The sequence below is a fragment of the Protopterus annectens genome, chromosome 9.part0, assembly GCF_019279795.1.
Source record: "Protopterus annectens isolate FY-2018-M chromosome 9.part0, PAN1.0, whole genome shotgun sequence".
Taxonomy (NCBI): Eukaryota; Metazoa; Chordata; order Ceratodontiformes; family Protopteridae; genus Protopterus; species Protopterus annectens.
The window spans coordinates 1,014,116,817-1,014,137,496 of record NC_056743.1 but is presented as its reverse complement, the minus strand read 5'-3'; the positions used below and the strand labels follow the sequence as shown (position 1 = coordinate 1,014,137,496).

The 20,680-nt window shown below is 44.5% G+C and overlaps 1 protein-coding gene across 1 annotated transcript in view; it reads left to right on the top strand.

Annotated features, from left to right (window-relative positions):
- Positions 1 to 20,680, top strand: part of ADCY6 (adenylate cyclase 6) — a 1,739,117-nt gene that overhangs the window by 1,326,553 nt on the left and 391,884 nt on the right. The window contains exon 5 of the mRNA XM_044083802.1: positions 1,711 to 1,832. Coding sequence (XP_043939737.1) covers positions 1,711 to 1,832 — 122 coding nt within the window. The remainder of the gene's footprint in view (positions 1 to 1,710; positions 1,833 to 20,680) is intronic.

The window sequence follows — 20,680 nt, the reverse complement described above, 5'->3', positions numbered from 1 at the left end:
GGTGTGAGGCTTCACAAAATATAGGTACAGTGTAATCGAATGATTCGGAGGGATATGTGGTGAGCAATGAGAGGCATGGTCAGGGTGCAGAAGGCTAGACAAAGTGGTTGTTTGACAGTAGGAGCACTTGCTGCAAAGCTAATGACCTAGCACAAAGGATTACCTCAGAGGTTAAAAGCCTTGGAAATAGGAGCAACATATTGTGAGCTGTGCTCTATGGGGGAAGTATTGGAGGAGATAGATTAACTCATGTCCAAGAAGAACATCTGTAGTAAGTTGACAGTGCATTGCTGATGATCATGTGGTAGTAGAGATGATGCTGCTTGTCTGCAGCTTGTGTTTGTCTTTGTGTACTCCCAGGTTGAATGCATTGGCTGCCTGTTATTATTTATTTAGGTTTATTTATGGGGGTGTGTATTGATCAATATTCCAGGATGAAAGCAAAAAATAAATTTAAAAAACTCTTAGCATGCATCTGACACGAGGGAGGTTGGGCATAATGGTTATGGTGTTTACTTTACAGACATGTGGTGCAAGGTTTGATTCTCACTTTGATTCTCACTTGGGATAATTAGCTAAGCTTAAAATGGCCCACAAGGGCAGTTAGTCTAGTACTAACCTCTTTACCAAAAAAAAAAGGGAGTTGTGGGAACAGTACATGCAGAGTAATGTATTCTGGGGGGTTAGGTTTGGCGTAATGGTTAAGGTGCTTGCCTTACAAACACAAGGTGCAGGGTTTGATTCTCAAATTAGATAATTGGCTAGGCTTAAAATGGCTCGCAAGGGCGGTTAGCCTAGTAGTAGTCTATGAATCTATAAAAGACCAGCAATTTGAGAATGTGACGGGGAAGTCTCACTTCCTCCCCTCAGGAAGTCTCACTGTAAAGGGTAAGACTTGCAGGATTTTCAGTCAGGGTATATGAAAGGAGTATGTGTGACTGGATTAGGGAGAGATTTAAGAATTAATATGGTATGTTTCCCTGCTAGAAGTAGGTAAGATACAGATTTTGGTGAAAAAGAGAGGTAGGTAAAGAATGTATTCATTAGGTGAAAGGGCAAAAATGTGTAACTTGAATTGACTTATCTGTTATCATCACACTTGGCGGAACAAAGTTGTGTTGTGGTGTCATAGTTTAGCCACAGATCTGTTACTGATTGTGTGGTCTGTAGTCCTTTTGCGCAGACAGCAGCCGGTAGCATAGAAGAGCTTCTTAATGTTTATTTTTTCCCCAAATGCTAGGCATGCATCGAGTGTCACATGAATATTGGAACATGCAGAGGTGAAGTTTGTACTATGAAAGATGCATGCCACATAAACTAAACCAGAGCAGTTTTGCAACGCAGATGGGAAATCTTTTCTTATACAGGTCTAGTGCTGGAAAGCTTAGAATTGTGGCAAAGAAATTAAAATGAAATTATACACACACATTTTGCCACAGCTAGTCAACTTCCTTACCCTAAACAAGCCAGAGTTAACCTCCATGTTTTAGCCATCTTTGTTATAAGCAGGTTGATTTTTCAATCACATTATTAACTGGTTGTTGCAACATAGATGCATTTTATCTCAAATATATAAACTGAGCTGTTGAGAAAAGCAAACTGCCTGGTCCTTACTAGCATGCAGAAATTTTCTGAAGTGGTGAGTCATATCCAAGGCTGCAGTAACTAGCTTGCCTCCATTGAAGGTTTTTTTTTTCCATTAAACTACAGGAACGCCTACTTCTCTCTGTGCTACCCAGACACGTTGCCTTGGAGATGAAAGAAGACATTAATGCCAAGAAAGAGGACATGATGTTCCACAAAATCTACATCCAAAAGCATGATAACGTCAGGTAACCGAAAACCCACTCTGTGCTGCCATTTTCAAAAATTAGGCCTTGGTGCCAGCCATAGAAATTATCTGTGAATGGCTGGGTCTAACAAAAATGTACTAAAAATTGAAATATGACCGATTATGTTCTTGCAAACATAAATGACATTTTAAAAGCTTAGCTATTAATGTTCTGGACATGAACAAGTATTGTGTTTTACCTTAGAAGTAGGATAAAAAGACATCACATAAAATACATGCTACTAGAGTGTGCTTTAGCAGGTACTTAGGAAAATGTTTTTTGAAGCACAGAAGTAGAGAGAAAAATAAAGAACAGAACAGCTTAAGGTTATGACAAACTGAAAACAGTCAGGACTGGAAAAAGATTATGTTCATCTGTGTTTGCCACCCCACCTTAAACCTTTTCTTGTGCACTAGCACATTTAATCATCCTAATGGACTTGTTGCAGAATTAAGTTTTCTTCCTTTGTGACAAAGACAAAAATCTTCAAATGTCTGATTTTTCTCATACAACCCTTCTTAGTCCTGTTCTTCTGTAATCTCTGCTTTCATTTAAACTGTGTCAAACAGTTATGAATGCTTTATTGAGGAGACAGCCTTGTATGGCTGCTGCTTACATGAACATTCTAATAAAGTCTTACCACATATTTAAAGTGATTTTCATCCCCTGTTTGGGAATGCCTTTCTGTACCAAATGTTATTGTAGGGATCTCATCACCCTGTTTGAAACTAAAATGTTCCTTGCACTGAACCAAATCTTATAACTGGTGCCTCCTGTGTGCCTCTCATTATCCCACCCCCCATTTCTAAGAACCTTAGTCTGTCACCTTACTTTTTCATAGCAAATTGATCTCGTATCATGTTTTCTTTACGTGTGTGTCAATTGCTGGCAACCATTCTTTCCGCTCCAGACCTTTATCCCAGTAGTTCACTTTGTGTTTGATGTCTCCTTTTCTGACTTTCCTACCCCCAACTTTATGAACCCTATTCTGTCATCTTACTTCCTCTGAGCACAATGCTGTGATATCATTCTCCAGTTCAGGTATTTTCTTCACAGTGTATACATTCATTATTGGCAATCTGTTTATACACTAGACCCTCATCATAGTAGTTCACTATGCCCCTGTGCTCCTCCTCTCACTTTCCCATCCCCATGTTTATGAACCTTATTCTGTCATCTTACTTCCTTAAACAGAGTGAGCCATATCAGGCCCCCACATTCTTTGCAGTGCTGACAAATTCTCTTTGTATTCCAGCCCCTCAGCTCCCTGACAATCTTGGAAGTCATCATATAGTACAATGGTCTTTTCCCAAGCAAGTCTTGTGGAACTGCACACAGTATTCCAAGTGGCTTTACCAGTCCCTGTACAGTGCTTCTTCTCACATAATTCACTTCACTTTTTTACCTCTTCCAAATACTCTTTCGTTTTATTGTCTTTACTTCAGATATTGCCATTTCTTCCTACTTTGCAATGTTGCTCGTTTCCCACCCAGCAGATCAGAGTGTACCCTCCTAAATTCATAACCCCTTCTCCTTGTTGTTCTCCACTAGCCAACACCAGGGATCACAGACCACACTGTCGAATGGATACTATTATCTACCAGCTCCCTCACCTCTGTTCCCATATTCATCACCATCAACATCATCAGCTCCCTTTTTTTTACTTGAGGTTGGGGTGTCATGTCAGCTGTTGTCATCTCTTCTAATTCAGTGTCACTATCCTACCTTTTTTGACAGTCATGCCTGACTGTTGCAGATCTTCTCTCACACAATCTATCCACCTCTTTCCTGAATGCCCTCATTTCCTCTTGCCACCTTCTTGTCTGTCCTAAATCATATTCACCAGATTGTCTTTTACTTTCTGTACATGTGCTCATCCACCGTAATCTGTTCTCTTTGACCATCACTGCAGTTGGGAGCTACTTTTGGGTTCCGGTCTGAAGTCTTTATTTCTTTATTTGTCCCACAGTGTATACCCTACCACCTGTCTCAGGCACTTCTCCATCACCTCTAACTTCAACTGTTCTATATTTACTGCCCAGGTTTCTGAACCATACAATAGTACTGGTCACACCACTGTTTTATACACCTTACTTTTCAGCACTGACATTCTTCTGTCATACACGACACCTGACACTGTGCATTTGGCTGCAGCCCCTCTGATTCTAGCTTTGACCTCCTCATTCAGACTTCCCTTCTCCTCAGCCACCCCTCCCAGATACTTGAAGTTGTGAACCTGTTCCACTATTTTCCCTTCTGTCTCACTTCTCAGATTCTTCCGACTTCCACTGTTTGCTGCCATTACAGCTGCCCTACCTGTACTCAGTTCCATCCCATGTGCCTTAAGTTTTGCATTCTATTCCCTTAACCTTAGCTGAAGTTCTTGCTGAGAGTTTGCCTGTAATGATACATCATCTGCATACAGCAGTATTGCTGCTCTGTCCCTCTGATCTGTTAGCTAATATTGCCCATCACCAGTATGAACAACAATGTGCTCAAAGGTGAACCTTGATGCACACCCACTCCCACTGGGAACCACTATGCAAGACCAAACACTGTTAAGTCATTGGGCCCTTGTACATAGCCTGCACTAATTCTACCAATGTTTTTGGGACTTTGAACCATTACAGGGCTACCTAAATCAGCTTTCTTGGGATCTTGTCATATGCTGTCCAAGTCTAGGAATGCCCAGTTGGACTCTTTCTTCATCTCTCTAGCTTCTTCTCAACTGTCTGTCTCACTGTAAACATCTGCTGGTTGTGCTGCATCCTGATCTGAATCTGAACTGCGTATGTCCCATCTTACTTCCTACTACTGTGCATCTGTGTTCATCAGTCACCCTCTCCAGAACCTTCATGCAGTTTAACAGCAGGTTGATACCTCTGTACTGCCCACAGTTGTTTGAATTAGTAAAAGTTTGAGCATTTGAATGGAAATCTCCATAAGCGGAGGTTTCCATTTTGTTCAGTGTGGTGCGATCTCGTTGTTGGTATATTTAAGTAGCGGGGATGTGGTGGGTGCAGGGGGGGCTTGCCCCCCTGGTTACAACAATTTATTTTGTTGTCCTTTTTTTTTTTTTTTTTTTTTCTGTAGTCTAAGTTTTGGACCTTCGAACATAATGGTTCGACCATTAGGTGTTCGGAGTTATGGAACTTCGGCTATGTGATATAGACCCATTTCTGCCATAGCTCTCCCAATATCTTGATCATATCTGCTGTAACCTCATCTGAACTTGCTGCTTTCCCCTAAATTCATTTTCCTTAGTGCTGTTTTACTTTTTCTAAGGTGGGATTCTTTCATTATATGCTGTTTCTAGGGCAGTACAGCTTCTGTGGGGTTTTCTTCATTCAAAAGTTGCTGAAAGTACTCCTTCCATCTGCGTTTGGTGTCCTATGGACTAGTGAGCAAGTTGTTGTTGGCATTCCTTATTAAGGGTGTCTGACAATCTTCATTTTGTCTTTGACTTCCAACCTGATAGAGTTTATTTCTGCCATCTACACTTTCCAGCAGCTGGTAGAATGCTTCTGATGCCTTATTTCTGCCATCTAGAGAGTCACTTTCCAGCAGCTGGTAGAATGCTTCTGATGCCTTGTTCTTTGACATTACAACTCCTGTCTTAGCCTCTTTGTTACTCAACCAATATTTCTTCTTAGTCTGGTCTGTCTTTTCTATCTGTCACTTTTTCCTTCACTCCTCCTTTCTTGTGATGACTTCCTGGACTTCTGCATTCCATCACCTGCTTTCCATATTTACTTTATTTCCAAACCTGGCTCAGCTGCTTATCTGTTCTATAGTCATCACACACATTGCTTTGCGGCATTGCTATTTTTTTTCAACTCCACCTGTTTCATCATCTTTCTGAGGTGATGGAGCTCCTAGTAATTTGTTGAAAGCTTGAGCTTTCTCTCCACTCAACCTCCAGGTCTTAAGCCTAATCTTTGTTGATCTTAAAGGCTAGTCTGACCCCTGCTTGCAGCTGATTGTGGCAACCAGTGGATTATGCTCTGGACTGACTGTTTTACTGGGGATGACTCTGAAATCTCTGATTTGCCCCCCTGTCTTTTCATTGCTAGGAGGAAGTCTACCTGAGTTGCATGTTGGCCACTCTTGTATGTGATCTTGTGATGGTCTCTGTTGCTGAACCATGTGTCTAGAATGGCCCCCTCCTCTTTTGTTACTGTTGCCCTACCCATGTGGACCCAGGCAGGCCTCATATCCTGTCCTGATATATGCATTCAGTTCACCTCTTATCAAAATCAGTTCATATTGTCCTGCTTCATCTAGTAGGTCAAGCAACTGCTGTCTGAATGCACTCTTTTCTTCACTGTCATAACACTGCTCTGGGGCATAGGTTGAGATTATGCATAGTGCCCTATCCTTAAATTGGAGTCTGATTGCAATGAATTTCTCCCTCACCACAGTTCCCACACTAATTCTAGTTTGTCCTCCTAAGTAGTAGGCTATGCATCCCAAGCCAATCCTTCCATCTTGCCTCCTCGATATGTAGGGTGTCCAGTTTCCTACTTGCCATTATATCAGCCACTTCCAAGCTGTGTCCTGTCAGTGAACCTACATTGAGTATAGCGATCCTCAGTTCACGTTTGGCAAGTTGATTGGTTTTACATCCAGTCTTTGCACAGCAGAGCTAACCCAGGAAATCCAAGCTGAGCAACTGGACACTGGCTGGCCAGTATCTTATTGACCTAGAGCTGCTTGGCTTTGACAGGTGAATACACACCCTTCCTACTGTAGCATGGGTCCCTGGTGTAAATTGGACTAGGCTGGGTTCTCAACCCATTTATTACCAGCAAATACCCATGCCAACCAGAATTGAATCACCCAGAGCCTGTTTAACACCATTAAGTGGCTAGCCCTGACACGGCAGTCTGTGATCCATGATGTTATGTGATCCTATCTCGCCTACATTCTGAATGATGGGTTCGGAGCCGATCCCTCGGCTCCGACTCGGCACGCTTATGCCAAAGAGCGAAGTCTCTTATTGGCTGAGCTTACTATATCCCAGGATGCACCACTACCAGTCCCCCAGATCTCGTTTGCCGCTTCCCTGCGAAGACGTGGTCTCGAGCTGGCTGGGCTGAGTAGTTTTTATTAACTAACTTTTCTGTCAGTTTTTTGCTGTTTTTGCTCACAAAAGCTGTTTTAACGGCTATCGCTAACTTTGTGTACGATTTGGATGTAAAATTGTTGTGTGTGATTGGGTTGAGTTTGTTTTCGACCCCCTCCATCCAGGGCCTTCCCGGACTATCAACCTTAATTACTTACAGGGTCTCTAGTAAATTTATAGTTGGTTTAGAGTTCCCTGTTCTTTTTTTACAGGAAGTGTGTGCATTAAGCTATTACTGTAAGCTTAGCTTTATCATCAGTAAGACTTTAGTGATTTACTTTCCTGTCAGTGACTAAATTTGTGTAACATCATGTCTCAAACCCCTAGGCCTTCGGGCTTTAAAAAATGTTCGAAATGCGGGTTTAAAATGTCTATCACAGACGATCATTCGCTCTGTGTATATTGTCTCGGGGCAAAGCACTTGCAGGAGTCATGCAGTGTATGTCACGCTTTTTCCTCAAGGGTCCTCCAGGAGAGAAAAAATAAATTGATTCTTAAGGGGTTAGTTAAACCTTCCTTTGAAGAAGCCTTGGCATCCTCTCCTGCTCCGGCCAAGAAGAAAGAGCTTGGTTCCGACCAGTCCGTCGGATCCGACTGCCAAGAAACTTAGGCAGGCCTCTCCTTCGGCTCCAAAGACTTGAGCCGAGGTTGAACGGTCTGCCTCGATGCCACCAGTATCGACTCCTCTGGCTTCGGAGCCGATGGCTGGGGCATCGAGGCGGGTCACCGTCGGCTCCACTGCTCTCGGAGCCGACAAGGGTCGCCGCTCAGACACTTCCTCCTCGGCGCAAGTCTACCTCGGCACCGATGGAATCTGCTGTGAGTATTCCTTGGCGCCGATACTCATCGAGTCGCCTCGAGCCGGTCCCCTAGCCCTTTGGGGCCGATGGAGAGGCCTTCTCGAACCCGTTCTGTTTCCTCTCGGTCTTGAGGATGTCGGATTCTGATATAGACAGGGTGCTCCAAAGACTGTTCCAGTCCCCAGTCTTCCAAAAATTTGTTTCGGTTCCGACCCAGCTGGTTTGAGCCGATGACCTTGGCCCACCCATTGCCATTCCTCCTCCGACCGCCCGGCTCCGTCGGAGCAGGTGCTGTTGGAGCCGGTGGAGATCTCAGGGTCGGCTCCGACCCTTACTCCAACCCGGGCCTCGGGTCCGAGTTTGTACGCGGACTTCTTCGGCTGGACCGGGGTGATGTTTGGGACCTATGCTTTCGGTTCGAGCCTCCCCTCGGTGCTTGCTGCGGGACTTCCGTCGGCTATCACGGCTCGAGTCCGGACACTCCCAGGATTCTGGGGTCCGGCTTTCAGGGCCATGAGGAGTGCCTTGGCCAAATCCTCTTCGCCCATCTCTCCGGTTTTACCAGCACCTTCCCTGGGCGTGGGGACTGGGTCTTTGGCAGTTCCCCTGTCCGTAGCCAGCGGAGCCCCGAGGCCTGAGGTTACCCCAGTGGGGTTCCCTCCTCCTGAGGGTTCTTGGAGTTGTCTTCAGAGGAACCCCCAAGGAAGAGATCGTGCAAGAGGAAGCACGTGGACCCCCACGAGTGCATTACATCGGACACTGATATGGTTGATGCAGAGGGTCCCAGTCGCCCTCGGATGATGTCTCATTTGCAGACATCTTGGAGACCCTCGAACAACGAGGCGGCTGGATATCCAAACCCCCTCTGCTGACGAGTCAGTGCTCCTCAAGGCCTTTGGGGCTCAGCCCTCCCCCTCCTGGGTGTCTCCGCCCTTGACGAGCTTCTGGATTTAGTTTGTCAAGGGCGTGGGAACATCCAGATACCGTGGAACCAGTCCCTTCTCGTCCAAATAAATTTTTATCTGCTCCCCGAGAAGGAGTTCCTTACTAAAGGCGTGGCTGTAGATGCCATGGTGGTGGCATCTGCTACACAACAGGACGTGGCAGAGGCTTCAACATCCATCCATCCTCCTAATAAGGAGTCTAGGAGTATGGATAGGTACGGAAGCGCACCCTGACTTCAGCGGCCTTTACCTTAAGGTCTCTGAATTATTTGGCACATTTTACCAGGCTTCAGAGGGATCTGGTCAAGGAGTTGTCAGATTCCTCTCGGGTAACCTACCTGAGCAGCTAGCCCAGTCCGTTAGCTCTCAGTTGGCTATCCTTCGTCAATTTCTAACTCGTCCATGAGGCTCATTTCCTATGCGGCCGAAGGCGGGTAGAGCGGCAGGCACAGGCGTGGCTCTCGTAGACAAGCCTGGCTCCGCTTGTGTCAGTTCGGAGGCCTTCAAGTCTTCCTTCGCCGACGCTCCCTTTGATGGGTCCTCATTGTTTGGACCCAAGGTGAAAGACACCCTTACCGCTGTGAGCAAGAGGGAAAAACTTTATCTGCCGTAGGTGCCCGTTATTCCACTCCCTTCGGCCTTATCCCAAGGCTAAAGGAGGGGGAAAATGTGGTTCCAAATCTCGCAAGTTTTCTCCCAACAGCAGGAAGATTCGCCGTCCAGAGGCAGAGGACGGGAAATTTTTCAGGGAGACGCCGTCCCAGAGGCGGCAGAGGGCCCGCAATTCTGGAGACCGCGAGTCCTTTCGTGGCTCTTCAGCCTCCCACACATCATGAGGGATTGCCCGGCTGTGCTGCTCCGGAGCCAGTCGGGTGTCGTTGCCAAGCACCTAAAAGCCTGGGAGTCAATCACTCAGGACAGATGGGTGCTTCGGATCATTGCCGGAGGTTACACCATCCCATTCACATACTCACCCCCACCGTCCAAGAGAATCCCGGACCCACCACCCAGTCAAAGGGAAATAGCAGCCGCAGAAGCTTTAAAGCTGCTAGAAAAAGGAGTCATCCAACCGGTCCCCACAGACCAGATCGGATCAGGAAATTACTCCAGGTTCTTTTTAGTGCCAAAAAAGACAGGGGACCTGAGGCCAATATTGGATCTCAGCAGACTGAACCAATCCGTCACGAAATCCAAATTCCGAATGGTCACGTTACAATCCATTCTCCCGTTGTTGGAGAAGGATGTTTGGATGTGCTCCATAGACCTCAAGGACGCCTATTATCACATACCGATACATCAGGCGTCCAGAAGGTATCTGCGCTTCAGCCTGGGAGTCAGTCATTACCAATTTTGTGCTCTGCCCTTTGGTCTCACCACAGCCCCCAGGGTGTTCACCAAGTGTTTGGCAGTAGTGACGGCTCACCTGAGAAGTCTTGGATTCCAAGTGTTTCCCTATCTCGACGACTGGCTCCTGACTGCCACCACCAGGCATCTACTAATGGACAACCTCAAAGCCACCATCTCCCTGGGTGTTTCCCTAGGGATTACATTCAATTGGTCAAAGTCTGTCTTGCTGCCCTCTCAACGCATAAAGTTTATAGGAGCAGAGATAGACTCAAGATTGATCCGCGTCTTTCTTCCTGCCGAAAGGATCCGAACTTTACAGGGCCAAGTTCAAGCTCTAATCTCGAGATCCAAAGCCCCAGCCAGGATGGTCCTACAGGTTTTAGGCTCAATGTCTGCCACGGTTCTTTTAGTTCCTCTAGCAAGATTACACATGAGGATTCTTCAGTGGCTCTTGTCAACTCAATGGTCCTTTCAGGATCTTCCCCTCAATCATCACATCATGATTACGGAAATATGCAAAAGGGACCTTCGCTGGTGGCTTCAGACATCCAACTTGGATCAGGGAAAACTATTGTTCTCCCCCCTCCAGTGGTTACCCTGACGACAGATGCCTCCCAGATAGGGTGGGGGGGGCATTGTCTGGGCAGGCTAGTTCAGGGCTCCTGGCTTCCGGACGAAGCTCTTCTCCACATCAACGTGTTGGAGATGAGGGCTGTGCTTCTATCCCTACAGGCCTTACACAAGTTTATTCCTCAGGGCATCATCGCCATCCACACAGACAACATGTCGGTGGTTTGGTATCTGAACAAACAAGGAGGGACCAGATCGTATCCCCTTTGCAGAGAGGCCATGAGAGTGTGGGAATGGGCTGTAGCTACCAACCGCTTCTTGGTAGCGACCCACATCCCGGGAAAGTCAAATGTATTGGCGGACAAATTAAGCAGGACAATTCTCTCTCCTCACGAATGGTCTCTAAACCGCACAGTAGCAGCCCAGGTTTTCAAGAGATGGGGGCGCGTGCTGCGACCTATTTGCAACTCCACAAAACACCAAGTGCCAGAGGTTCTTCTCCTTGATTCCACATCAGGAAGTACCAGCCATGGATGCTCTAGCACAACCTTGGCCAACAGGGCTACTTTATGCCTTTCCTCCAATTCCACTCCTTCCCAAAGTTATTCAAAAAGCTTCTCAACTGGGGTCTTCAATGATTCTGATTGCCCCATACTGGCCTCGTCAGATATGGTTTCCTTACCTGAAAAAGCATGCAGTGGACGATCCGTGGACCTTAGACCTGATCCCGGATTTGCTAATCCATCAGTCGGGACATTGGCATCAGTCCCTTCAATCTCTAAAATTGACAGCTTGGCTCCTCCACTTCCAACTTTAGTTAGAAGACACACACTAGACCCGGAAGTTGTTCACATTTTATCTTTGGCCCACAAACCCACCACTAACAAATTGTACCTCAGTAAGTGGAAGAGGTTTGCTATCTGGGCTCAACTCAAGGGCTTAGACCCTATCACTGCTCCTGTCCCAGAGGTTTTGAAATTCTTAACATCCCTGTTTAATCAGGGATCTTCTGTCTCAACTATTAAAGTCCAACTAGCTGCTATCTCTAAATTCCATGAATCCACGGATCCTCCTTTGATGAGCAGCAGACTATGCAAAACGTTCATTAAAGGTGCCAGTCTGTTAAGACCACCAGTTTTTCATCCGGCACCTCCGTGGGATCTTGATTTGGTGCTTCGCGCATTAACATCTCCCCCTTTTGAACCGGCTGCTACATGTGAATTAAAATATCTGTCTTGGAAAACGGCATTCTTAGTGGCTATTACCTCTGCAAGAAGAGTCTCAGAGCTCCAAGCCCTATCTATTAAACCACCGTACTTGATTTTCCACAAGGATAGAGTATCACTTAGGCCTAATCCATCCTTTGTCCCAAAAGTCTGTTCTAGTTTCTGTCTTCAACAATCTCTAGAGCTACCAGTTTTCTTTCCAAAATTCTCTAATGAAGCAGAATACACTCTCCATAAATTGGATGTTCACAGGCAATTACGCTTCTATTTAGACAGGACTCAGCAACTTCGTAAGTCAGACCAGTTGTTTGTGTCCTTCTCAGATAATAAATTGGGCCAAACCATCACAAAGCTACAATCTCAAAATGGATCAGAGATTGCATAATTCAGGCCTATTCTTCTTGAATAAACAACTTACATCATCTATCAAAGCTCATTCTACCAGAGCTATGGCTACTTCTATAGCCTTTCATTCCAAGCTCGCTATATCGGAAATTTGTGCTGCGGCTACTTGGTCCAACCCGCACACTTTCATTTCCCACTACAAATTGGATGTGGCATCTAAAGGACGAGCATCATTTGGTTCCACGGTACTCAGGAGTGTTTTCCAGTGAGCCACCCAGGATTCAGGTGCTAGGACGCTGTCCCATCATTCAGAATGTAGGCGAGATAGATCACATAACATCTTTTAGTTATGTACTCACCATAACTTCAGATGTTTGGGATCCATCTCGCCTACATTCCTGATACCCACCCTCCTTCCCCCTGCCTTGCAGATCAGAAGAGATTGAACGGTTTTGAGCTCAACTGTTTTTATCTTGTTTCATCTGACGATGTTATATAAGCAGGGTATGCGTGTGTGCATGTATGCGGACAAACTAGATCTGGGGGACTGGTAGTGGTGCATCCTGGGATATAGTAAGCTCAGCCAATAAGAGACTTCGCTCTTTGGCATAAGCGTGCCGAGTCGGAGCCGAGGGATCGGCTCCGAACCCATCATTCAGAATGTAGGCGAGATGGATCCCAAACATCTGAAGATGTTCTTCGTCTTCCATTGCTGCAGTCCTGACTATTGGGTATAGTCCGCGTCCCAGTCGGCCCGAATACCAGAGTATAAGGCTGGCGTCGGTCAGGCGCGTAGACTGACGCCAGTACGTCAGGGTACTAATGCGCATGACCGACGTCATATCCTCAGTCTTTTTTGCCGCATGGTCCGATGCAGAAGCAGTTTTGCGAGTGCAGGTTGGCGTTCTGAAATACTTCCGACCGAGTTTCAGACCGAAACAGAGTTGGCTAAGTACCCCGTTGGGGAACATTTTGGTTTTTTCTTGCCTCAGTATTTTACCGGATGTCAGAAAAAGTGAATAACTGTATTTCTTGTGGGAAACAGATACCTCATAGGGATTTCTCATTTTCAGAGACTTTGCATTCCATGAGGGAGCACTTTAAATGGGAAGGCCAGGATTACTCTGACTCTAGGAAAAGGCTTCGGGAGTTCTTGTTTTTACCCCAGCATAGGCCTTTAGCTATTCCTCCTGTGTTGAATGTGGTGGAAGATGTTTTTGCAGAGGCTTCCCTGAACCCTGACTCTTTGCCTCCTGCTCCTGTTAAGCCTGATAGGTATTATAGGGTGCCCGAAGCTCATAAATATTTGTTTAAGAGTCCTAGGGCGGACCCAGAAACTATTTCTCAGGGGCCTAAGGGTGTAAAAGCTTCTGTGGTTAAAAATCCTGTCCCCACTGATAAAGAGGCGAGGGCTTTGGATAGGTGGGGAAAGAAAGTGTATACTTCTTCCACTTTAGCCATGAGAGCTTTGAATTGTCAGTTTCACATGTTAAAATATCAGAATTACCTTCTTTCACAATTGAAATCTAAGGTGGATGCTTTGGCGGAAGGTATTGAGTGTAAAGAGTTGCTGGATTTGGTTCATGTGTCTGAACAAGTGGGTAAGCATTCTTTGCAATGTGGTTTTGATGCTGTACAGGCCTCCTCGAGGGTGGCTGCTACCAGCTCTGTTCTTCGCAGGCATGCCTGGTTGAAGGATCAGAATTTAGCTGAGCATGTTAAGACAAGGATTTTGGATGCTCCTTTACAGTCTGATGTGTTGTTTGGTTCGCCTGTGGAAGCTGTTTTAAAGAAAATGGAGGACAAAGCTAAGTCTATGCAAACTGTTAAAGATTTTTTGCAGGTGCAGCCACCAAAGTTTAGTAGAAATTGGCCTGCTAAGGGGTGGACATATCCTGCTTATGATTCTCAGTCTAGGGGTAGGTCTAGACGTGGTAGGGGCAGGGCTCAAAGTTCTTTTAGGCCTAGAACAGGAGTTCACCTGCTCAGACTTCTGGTGAGGGCAGGGGTCAGTCCTTTCGTAAACAGACCCAATGACCTGTTTTCAGCTGCCAGCAGATTCACGCCTGGCAGCTCCTTTGGGGAAGACTGTCTCTTTTCAAAGAAAATTGGGATTTAATTACTCAAGACAAATGGGTGTTGGATATCATTCACCACGGTTACAGATTTTATTTCCATACAATGCCCCTTTCAAAGGCATGCCAGACGTTCCTCCTCTACAAAGAAAAGAGGCTCACAAGCAAGTTTTACAGTTACTTCACATAGGGGCCATTCAGCCAGTCCCTGTGTCAGAGAGGGCCTAGGATTTTATTCTCGCCTGTTCCTTGTACCAAAGAAGGGGAACACGTGGAGACCAATTTTGGATTTATCTCTCCTCAACACGTTTTTGGACATTCCCAAGTTCAAGATGTTGACGTTACGACAGCTTTTACCTCTGCTGGGCAAAGATCACTGGATGGTAACTTTAGATCTCAAGGAAGCTTACCTTCATGTGCCTATAAGGCTAAGTTGCAGAAAGTATCTACGGTTTCGAGCTGGAAATTCTCATTATCAGTTCTCTGCATTGCCCTTTGGCTTATCTACTGCGCCCAGAGTATTCACAAAGGTTCTGGCTCCAGTGATAGCTTACTTCCGGCTTCAAGGAATTCAAATCTATCCTTACTTGGACGACTGCCTGATTCTGGCTCAAGAAAAGGAAGACCTTCTACAGCATCTGGAATATGTTATAGCAGTGCTAAGATGCCTAGGGTATTCTGTGAACGAAATAAAGTCCAGTCTAGTACCCTCTCAAGACATGTGCTTTCTGGGTGTAAGACTGAATACAGCAGCCCAGATGGCCTTTTTAACCCCGGACAAACAAAAGAGTCTGTCACTTTACTTCCATCAGCTATCTCATCAGTCCGTGCTGACTGCAAGGACAGTCCTTCAAGCATTAGGGTTCATGGCATCTTGTATTCTGGTGCTTCCCAATGCCAAACTGCATATGAGGAAGCTACAATGGTATCTCAAAAATGTATGGACACAGCACTGCCAGGATTTGGACACTGTCATTCAAATAATACCTTGCATTCAAAAGGAATTTTTGTGGTGGGCTCAGGAATGTCACCTAAACAAGGGACTCTCTGTGACCCGGCCAGAGGCAAGTCAGATTCTAACGACAGATGCCTCGGACATTGCTTGGGGAGCTCATCTAAATGGAAAGTGGATACAGGACAAGTGGCCTGCCAGACTACAGCATCTACATATCAACATGAAGGAGATGTTAGCAGTCCAGTTTGCATTAATGGCTTTCAAGGAGTTACTTCTTCCAGGGCAGGTGTTGATTCTAACAGACAACACAACTGTCATGTGGTACATCAACAAGCAAGGGGGAACACATTCTTATCCTCTATGCAGGCAAGCAATGATTTTATGGGAGACTGCGCTAAGCTTGCAATTAACTCTTCAGGCAAGGTTTCTGCCAGGAGCACAGAACTCCTTAGCAGATGTGTTAAGCAGACAAATCATGGATCCCCACGAGTGGAAACTGGATCTTCATGTATTTCAGAAACTGACAGTGTCATGGGGAACTCCAGACATAGATCTGTTCGCTTCTCCACTAAACCACCAGCTGCCAAAGTATTGCACAAAGGGGTTTCATCACACAGCTTGGAAAGTGGATGCTCTGTCTTTCAGTTGGAAAAACCTTCATGTGTATGCCTTTCCACCTCTACCGCTTCTTCCAAAGGTACTATTAAAGGTCAGGCAAGACAGGCCAAGGATGATTTTGATAGCTCCAGATTGGCCTCGCAACACTGGTACCCACTACTACGGAGTCTGGTAAAGAAGCCTCCATGGCCTTTACCTCTGATTCCTCATCTGTTATCTCAGAAGGACGGTCATCTGCTCAATGTCAAGCTTCACTCTCTTCATCTAACAGCCTGGCATATTCTGTGTTGAAACACAGCAGGTCTCAACTTCCTCAACAAGTTTTAAATGTGATTATGGAAGCTAGAAGGCCTAGTACAAGGAGAGTGTACGCAGAAAATGGAAGAGATTTTTATTGTGGAGTACAGCAAAGAATTTGGAGATTTCAGAGCCTAATTTGAGTGTGGCTCTTCAATATCTTACTGAATTATTGGACAAAGGATTGTCCTTCTCTTCCATAAAGATTCATGCTGCAGCAATTTCAGCTCACTATGATTGTGACCCACCTTTGTTTTCGCATCCTTTGTTCAAGCAGTTTCTTAGAGGGGCAAAGAATATAAGACCCCACGTAGAGCTCCTACTCCTGCTTGGGATCTCAATTTTGTGTTGGAAAAACTTACTCTACAACCTTTTGAGCCTGCAGCTACTGCTGAATTGAAATATTTGTCATGGAAGACTGCTTTTCTGTTGGCTATTACTTCTGCAAGACGGGTGTCTGAGTTGCAGGCCCTTATGGCAGTAGAGCCTTTTTTGATTTTCCATAAGGACAGGGTATCATTACGTACTAATCCTTCCTTTATGCCTAAGGTGGTTTCTAGTGTGGCTTTAAACCAAACTATTCATTTGCCTACGTTTCTTGCAGATCCTCAAAATAAAGGGGAAAAGATTTTGCACACTTTAGATGTACACAGGCAATTGCGTTATTATTTGAGCAGGACTAAGGATTTTAGGCAGTCTCAGCAGTTACTTGTTTCTTTTGCTTTGAGTTCACAGGGCAAGTCTGTGTCAAAACAAACTATTTCTAGGTGGATTGGCTTTTGCATTGCATTTTGTTATTCCCATCATGGCAAGGAGATACCAGCTGGGATTAGGCCTCATTCCACTAGGGCTACTGCCACTTCAACAGCATTTCTAAGGGGGGTGGCAACTAAGGATATTCTGGAAGCAGCTACTTGGAGTTCAGTGCATACTTTCTCTAGGCATTATCACCTTCCTATATACTCTAAGACTAGGGCTGGTTTTGCCACAGCTGTTTTACAAGGCATGTTGTCAGCTCCTACTACTTTATAATTTGCCAGCCTCCCTTACCTCTGCTTTGGGATTCTACCCAATAGTCAGGACTGCAGCAATGGAAGACGAAGAACATAGTACAGTTTTGTACCTACCATAAATGTAGATGTTCGAGGATTCCATTGCTGCAGTCCAATTTACCCTCCCTCCTTCCCCTCTGTGTTTAGGGGTGGTTGTGTAGGTGAGTTTACATGCTTATATTTTTATATACATATATTGTTGTATATATTATACATGTTTTTGGTACAGGTTGTTTTGGGACTTGTCTTTTGGGTCTTCTGACATCTGGGGCAAGAAAAGACTGAGGATATGACGCCGGTCATGCGCATTAGTACCCTGACGTACTGACGTCAGTCTAATGCGCCCTGACCGACGTCAGCCTTATACTCTGGTATTCGGGCCGACTGGGACGCGGACTATACCCAATAGTCAGGACTGCAGCAATGGAATCCTTGAACATCTACATTTATGGTAGGTACAAAACTGTACTTTATGGTGAGTACATAACTAAAAGTTCTCCTGTCTGGAGGATACTGTTCACTACAGTTGATGCTCAAAGTGGTTGGTGTCTACAACTCTTCATGTTACAGGAGCCATCTAGAATCTGTGCTGATGCCCACAACTCCATTTTTTTGTGAGTTTGAGGTGAAAACACTTGGAATGTTTGCAAGAGATCAGAGAGAGTGTGTACATGCAAACTCCATATAGGCATTGGCCAGAGGTCAAGATCGAACCTTGTAGTTTATGTATGGGAGGTGAAGACCTTAACCATTATGCCATTAGGTCTATGTTCCCATATTCCTTTCATGTTTAATAAGGACTATGCCTACATAACCACCTATGTGATCTTTAGTGACTAGTCAAGCCCTGCATCCACAGAACACTTGTCTTCAGAATCCTCATAGTGAGTACCTGACAAGTTATTGATGGAACACTGTTTTTTTTTCATTATTACAGTACTTCTTTTCATTTCCAGGCTTCCAGGCTTAGCTGTAAGCCTTCTAGTTATAAGACTTAGAGGTTTTCATCCTTTTCACCAGCACTTTTGACATCCTTTTTCAGTTAGGGACATTGTCTGAGTTTCTGCATCTAGGACAGTTAGCCAAGGAAATCAGCATTGATTCCCTGTAATTACTGTCCCGTTACTGAGTTGACAACACATGTGAAACTCTTGTTAGCTCTCCATATACAGAACAACCATGCACACCAAATTCCCCTTTACCAAAAAGCCATACGTTTCAAAAATACAAAATAGACAAATACCAAAATAAACTTTTTTTGCAAGGAGTAAATCCCCTTGCACACCTATACCTCTACACCTGTTGCTACTTGTATTAAGACTGAGACTACATAAACACGATAAGCAGTTGATACTATATAATATCACATGTTCCCTATATACATCTCAATGTCTGTGTCTAGGTTCACTCATTCCAGCCTATGACCCTACTGTTCTTGTTGAGAATCTTCAATAGGTAAGTGCCCCTTTGTAATACATTCTTATTGTTTGATTTCTGTTCTGAAGTTGTGTAGTCCATTTACCAGTGAAGATTTGGTTAGTATACTGTTGCAGTTCCTTGGGTATGCCTCTTGTGTGGTATAAGACCCATGACAAATGCAGACATTTTATCCCATATAAAGATTACCACTCCCTGAGTACCTTTTTTATTTAGGAAAGTCCCACCTGTCAGTGGATTGCCAGAGCCGTACAGAGTTAACTAGGAAAACCTATACAAGTAGAGAAGCCACAATTCAAGTGTGACTGGTGCAGTAACAAATTAGGTATCATACTACAGATATCTGAAAACTCATCTGCTTCGTCAGGAGAGATCCCCTCCAAGACTTACAAAAAGTAACATCAACATAACATGGTCACGGGGGGGTAGGATCAAAAAGTAAGAAGTTTGGGAGAAGACAATTGCCTCAACTGTTGAGTTGGCTTTCCTGTTCCTCAAAGGGATGTTTGATTTTTACCAAGTTGACTAGTGGCTACTTTGGATACAGACATGTGGGTAGCTCTTAGCATGTCCTCCCAGGCAAAGTACCAGGAAGAAGTTATGTTGTAGTCACTGTTTCTTAAAATAGTGGACCTCTGACCACAGACTTCATTGCAGTCTTTAGTGAAAGGACTTATTACTCACTCAAAGGCTACTCAAGTGCATGAGAGAGATGGACAAGAAGATTAGAGGGTACTGAATTACTGGACTTAAAATATATATTTTCTCCACCACCATGAAGAGCACACTTCCTTGAACAAACCAGGTTTACCAAGGTACTCCCTTCACAGGCAACAGATTCCTACTCTTCTTTGTCCAAGATTTATAATACTTAAAGAAGTCTTCAGCTGTGGCAAGTGACAGTAGACCGTGCCCCATTACCCTCTCTGTCTGAGCAGTGTAAGAGGAAGGACACTTTTTACAAGCCATAGAATCTAGAGGAGGATGATTTAGCCTATTTGTCCCAAATGGCATCTTCTCTTTGGTATGAGTCAGACAAAGGGACTCCATTTCAGCTTCTTCTTCAAAAGATAGTATCCTTTGCATTGCAGATATGCTTACAAGATTGACAGAGCATTTTAGCTTGTTAATGCATACTTGCAGCTGGGTCATGATTGCCTGGAGCTCATAGGTTAAAGAAAATGAAATGTGAAAATATCTTTTCATCTGACAAGCAGATTTTTTTTGCATTTCTTTTTCAGCTGAAGTGACTTTCTCGCACTTAATATGGTTAATGATGGCACTGAATGCTGCAAATTAATTACCTTGACTAAGCTACAAAAGTGCTGTGCGTGGTCTGCCTTTCAAGTATTAACAGCTTGAATGAGGCAAGGCAGCCTGAACTGTTAGTTATACCAGTGTAGTTACTGCCACAGCATGTTCAACACTATTGATATTAAAGAAATGGGAAAAAGGGAGATGTCATACATCAGATATCGACACTGTCATCTTAGGCTTGGACGAATTTTAGCCCAAAGGGTATATCCATTATTCTGAATGTTAAAGATGTTTTTGTAGCAGCATTCCTACAGACAGATTCTCAATTCCCTGCACCTAAAAAAACCCAATAAATTCTATAGTGTACCACAGGCACTAGTGCCTCTACAAAGACTGGGTAACAAAGAGGCACACAGGGGAAGGAAACTCATCATGTCAGACTATTACACTGAACGATAGTGAGACTGAGGTCTTGGACAAATTTTTTTTAAACAAGATACATCTTTATTGAATTATCACTTATGACATAGGCACTCACACATTTATGTAACTGAAAACAAACCACATTGACATATTTTCATTTGAAAACATTATACATCACTTATCTTGTATTGTCTGTCAAACATTACATAGTGCATTCAATTCCTGCCTTCCCTTAAACCTCATTCCTCCTCCAAAACATTATTCTGCAAGTATTTATTCCCACAATTCCCATTTTTCTATGTAATTTATTCATAGCCTTTTCTAAAATCCCACTTCCAGTTGTTTTATCCCTGTCACTGTGTTCACTACTTCTAGTA